The 5000-nt window shown below is 41.1% G+C and overlaps 1 protein-coding gene across 1 annotated transcript in view; it reads left to right on the top strand.

Annotated features, from left to right (window-relative positions):
• Positions 1–5000, top strand: part of LOC113807395 (titin homolog) — a gene marked incomplete in the record, with an annotated part of 381452 nt that overhangs the window by 33570 nt on the left and 342882 nt on the right. The window contains 5 exon segments of the mRNA XM_070128145.1: positions 609–1298; positions 2858–2953; positions 3571–3699; positions 4187–4312; positions 4967–5000. The exon segment at positions 4967–5000 is cut by the window's right edge and continues 14 nt beyond it. Of these exon segments, the coding sequence (XP_069984246.1) occupies positions 609–1298; positions 2858–2953; positions 3571–3699; positions 4187–4312; positions 4967–5000 (1075 nt within the window).

Here is a 5000-nt window from a genome sequence, read left to right as displayed (position 1 = left end):
ACATATATTGCAAATACATACATATATACACACTCTCTCTCTCTCTCTTTCTGTATATATATATATATATATATATATATATATATATGTATATATATATATATATATGTATATATGTATGTATGTATACATACATATATATATATATATATATATATATATATATATATATATATATATATATATATATATATATATATATATATATATATATATATATATATATATATATACAAATATATATATGTATATATATATATATATACATATATATATATATATATATATATATATATATATATATATATATATATATAAATGTATATGTGTGTGTGTATACATACATACATATATATATATATATATATATATATATATATATATATATATATATATATATATATATATATGTATATATATATCGCTCTCTCTCTTTCTTGATCAATAGGATTTATCTATAGATTAATTTATATATTCATTTGAACACTTCATACGAGCACAGACCTTGTTACAACCGCTTTGTTGCATGAGCTTTGTCCTGGACGGAGAGCCTTGAACGTCCATATAACTGACCTTTGCAGAATCTTTATCATATCTTATATGCACAGATGGCAGCTCGACGCTGGACTTTGGCGGCTCAGGTGAGAGCTCTGACATAGGTTCTTTCGGCAACACAGGGGAGTCGGCGGAGCTGGCTCGCGGCCTCAGCGCAGGGATCTCCGAAGAAGCCGAGTCCTCCCTGGGGGGATCCAGCGGTCGTGAGCCATCGCTCGACCTCGGAAGCTCAAGCGAAAAGCCCCCATCGTTCGACTACGGATCTTCGTTGGGAAAGGGACCTTCCTTCGAAGTCGGGTCGTCGATGGAGCGCGGGCCTTCCTTCGAGGTCGGCTCCTCCGATGAAAGAGCATCGTCGTTCGAAGTCGGTTCATCGATGGAGCGCGGCTCTTCTTACGAGCGAGAGTATAGCAGAAGAAGGCAGGAAGCTCGCCTGGTAGGAAGCTCAGCAGAACAAGCCCAGAGTGGATATCTGGACAGAGATAGTTCTCTGGAGGACCAAGGGGTCATTCGTGGAACCTATGAATTCGGAAGTTCACTGGATTCCTATGATCAGGAGGAACTGAGGCTTAAGGGCCACCTAGAGCTCAGAGGATCTGCGGGAGGATCCCTGGATCTAGGCGGTTCTACAGGGGAGTCGGTGGAAGTCGGAGGTTCTATGGACAGTGAGGAACCTCCGATGCCACCCCCCCGTGTGCCTCGAAGGGGAGGACGGTCTCCTGCCATTCCGCCCACGCAAGCAGGTAATATCCCTAGGACGCTTCCCCACCCCCCTTGCATCTTATCCTTGCTTAGCGCATGTTACCCATTTTGTAGCTCGAGGTCAAGATCTGCATGATCTCTAATATAGTTTTTTAAGCATCGGTAATATAGATGTATTTTTTTAGAATTTTCTTTCGGTTGATTCATTTCATTTTGCGCCCTTTACCCAGCTCCGGTCTTCTCATTTTTACAAGGCTGAGATTATTATAAGCTTTACATAATTTAACAAATAGTGACCGTAAAATTAATTGCTTTGCACTAAAATGAATTTAGATGAAGTTAATAATCTCAAATTCAAAAGCTAGAAAATAATGCGATTATATTGGCAGTTTGTGCTGTGAAAATATCGTTTTATGGCTTGATTTGTACTGCTGGGTGCTGTTTGTAGATCTTATTGCTTGTAACTGAGAAAGCGTGTTTTTTTTTTCTTGTGTAGATTTTTATTTTCTCTGGTAGTCAAGATTATAACACTGAAGATGATTTGTTTGGTGCGCAGAGTAACTGTAGTATAGAACGGGTCCTGGTATGCTGCCTTTGTGTAGTTCTGCTGCGTTCCTTCCACAGGAGGTAAATCCTCGGGAGCCCCAGCACCACCTGTGCCACCTCCGAGGAGACGACGGTCAGGAGTGCACAGCCTCATTCTTGAAAACACTCGAAAGCACGACACTTCCAACAACACACACCACAAATTACCTAACAGCCAAAATGAATCCGGCAACATTCAGTGTGGCGACACTGCCGCTGACAACAGTACCTCGAACAAATTTTGGCAAGGCTTGACCAGTAACTTCGATTTTGGCTTGTATGAAAAATGGGGCATTGCCCAGATGCCCAGGCCAGCTTCCATTATCATGACAGTTAGACGAGCAAAATTATAATAGCTGGGGAAATCTTCTTCGTAGAATTCCTTCGGCTTTCCGTTTATTGAGTTTTTTTTGTCAGTAATATGAAACGTTGATTTGTCCGACTGGTGTAGATTAATTTTGTTATTGATTTTTTTATGTATAGAATAAGAAAACGTTCTTCTGATGTAGGATTAATGCTATTCCCCCAAAGCATCCTTTGAGAATCCTTAGTTCAGGCCTTGCCTATCACACTTTTATACTGACATTGTCGTACAAGGTTTGTTTATTCTTATTTTACAGTTTCTTAGATCTTTATCCACCTTGCTTTTCGCCCTTAGTTGACATTTTGGTCTTGCTTGGAATTCTGCTCTGGATTACGCTTGCTTTGCCAAACGGTTAATGTTAAATCCTCACTACGGTTCTTGGTTGAACATTCCTCGTCGCAGTTTCCGAAAGCAGTTGTCAAACATTTTTCCTTCTTTCTTTTTGTCATGAAGATAACATTTTTCTTCAACTACAACACTGAGAAATGCCATGCAGGATTTGTACATGCTTTGCTCCATAAAGTGACAACTCATTTTTTTACTTAAAAATATAAAACCCCATAAACGGAAAAACTTTACACTGTCCCCGTCGACAAACGCTGCTGTAGACTGTGTGTTCCCTCCTGACGGTGAGCGTGTGTTCTCCCACAGAGGAGGACGGTGGTCAGTTGGCGGCCCCGACCCCGCCTCCAAGAAGCCGTCGCCCGGGGTCCAGAGCCTCTACCGTGTCAGAGTCTTCTGCTCTCGGTAGGTCTTCCTCTGGTTCCTGAGGGAATAATGCGTTCGTCTGCTCACGGACTGGCTAGGACTTGTGCAACGCGGGACAGCTTCTAGGACTTTTTACTTTTATAGATTCCTCGTGAGCAGTTCCTGAGGAGTTTAATAATATATATCTGACTTGTTATTCCAGCTTTTTATGTGTCAGGGTTGATGTAGGCAGTAATTGTCACCTACGTTCCTAGCAGTATTTGAAAAAATAAAGTAAATGCTAACTTCCCTCAGGGTACTGTAAGGTGGAAATTCGATGAACGGAGTTATCTGTGTCATTATATAAAATCAGTGTCAGAGTAATGATTCGAATTAGTTTAACAGAACATTATATAACTTTGTAGGGCAGAATTATTCTTGGCTATCCTTCCTTTAATATTGTCCCCAAATTAACTCTAAACTCCATTACCCACTTTAAAATGAGTGCACTTTAAATTTTTATTTACTTTTATTTCATCTTATAAAATAGAATGCATCCTGCTCTTCTAAAGCCTTTTCTCAGTGCGAAAATATTTACTCCTCTTACATTTTTGCAACACTGGGACCCGCCCCTCCCGCCCTCTCCCTGCTTGTCACCCACCCTTTCCCGCCCTCAGGCCTGGAAGAGGGTCAGCTGCCCATTTACATCTTCGGGGCGGAGGACGGGCAAGCTGTGGCTCCCACTCCGCCCCCGAGGAGTCGCCGCCCTGGCTCTAGGGCGTCGTCCACGCTTTCCGAGTCACTGGGTACGTGAGCCCATGTCAGGCTTCTCGCGGGATTTTTTCATCGACGTGTCTGCGTTGTGGACGGATCCGCAGTGCCGGTTTTGGGATTTTCCCTGAGCAGCGATAGATATTTCATCTAGTTAGCTGTCTATTTACTTATCATGCTTTGACCGTGAAGGCCTAATAGTTATTCAGCATCTGTATTTAAATTAAACATTTAAACACTTGTTAAAGTCAAATAATGTCTATATGAGTACTTTTCTAATCTCAGTCAAAATCATGTATGCATGGAATATATCTTTTAGCTTTTCTTTTTTTCCTTAAGATAACTCACATTTGTTTACCCTCCTCTTTGATTACTGACAAACATCGCACTTCTTACCAATATCTCACTAAATTTCCTTTAATATATAAATATTTGAATTTTGAATTTCATTATCTTTTTGCCTTGTCTTGAACCTTCTACATTCCTTCCCTGAATGTGACCCTACCCTTACTCCACCACTAGGGGTGGAAGATCCCTTGTACCTCCATGGCATGACGGAGGGCGGCCAGGACCTGGCCCCCACCCCACCCCCAAGAAGTCGCCGCCCTGGATCTCGAGCCTCCACGGTGTCTGACACGTCCGCCCTCGGTATGTCCAGGAACCTTACCCATTTCAGCATCGAGTTCGGCGACAACACAGAGATGTCTATTGTTATGAATATCTTTACTTCTTTGACACAGAATATACCATTTCTCCTACTCTGTCTTGCTTTGGTACATGACCATCAGGCCGTCGAAGGTTTTTCCACGTCGACGAAAAAGGAAGCATTAAATGCCTCTCTTGGTAGTGTCGCAAAGACACCTCGACGCAGCTGATGGTTATTTTGAAAGACTGAAAATCTACCTCAGAGCTGATTGGCTGGCTGTTTGATACGAAGCAAAATTTACTTTATTCTACTGAAGCTCATATCCTATTATAATCACGAAATTAATAAACGTACAAATCTCTTGCATAAGAGAAACAGCTGGCATCAGCTATGAGGTTGAAGAGTTTTAGCATCAGTGAAACTCTATAGTATATACTTATAGCGAGTTTACAGAGATTAGTGGCACAGATCTGCACATTATCATTATTAGATCTAAGAATAGTAAGGCCTAAGACACTAAAAATTAAACAAAATCTTCTACCAAAAAGTGTTTATAGTACACACAGTGCACTATAGGCTTTTCATAATAGTATTCTCCACTCTGGTAGCTTCAAAAAGTAGCAAAGGCTAATATTGTGGGTTGGTTTATCCTGTAGGATGGAGCCCTACACCTCCACGACGACGTAAGCG

This window comes from Penaeus vannamei, chromosome 12 (assembly GCF_042767895.1).
Source record: "Penaeus vannamei isolate JL-2024 chromosome 12, ASM4276789v1, whole genome shotgun sequence".
Taxonomy (NCBI): domain Eukaryota; kingdom Metazoa; phylum Arthropoda; class Malacostraca; order Decapoda; family Penaeidae; genus Penaeus; species Penaeus vannamei.
Note: the sequence above shows the minus strand (reverse complement) of the source record. Positions and strands in the feature narration are given on the sequence as shown.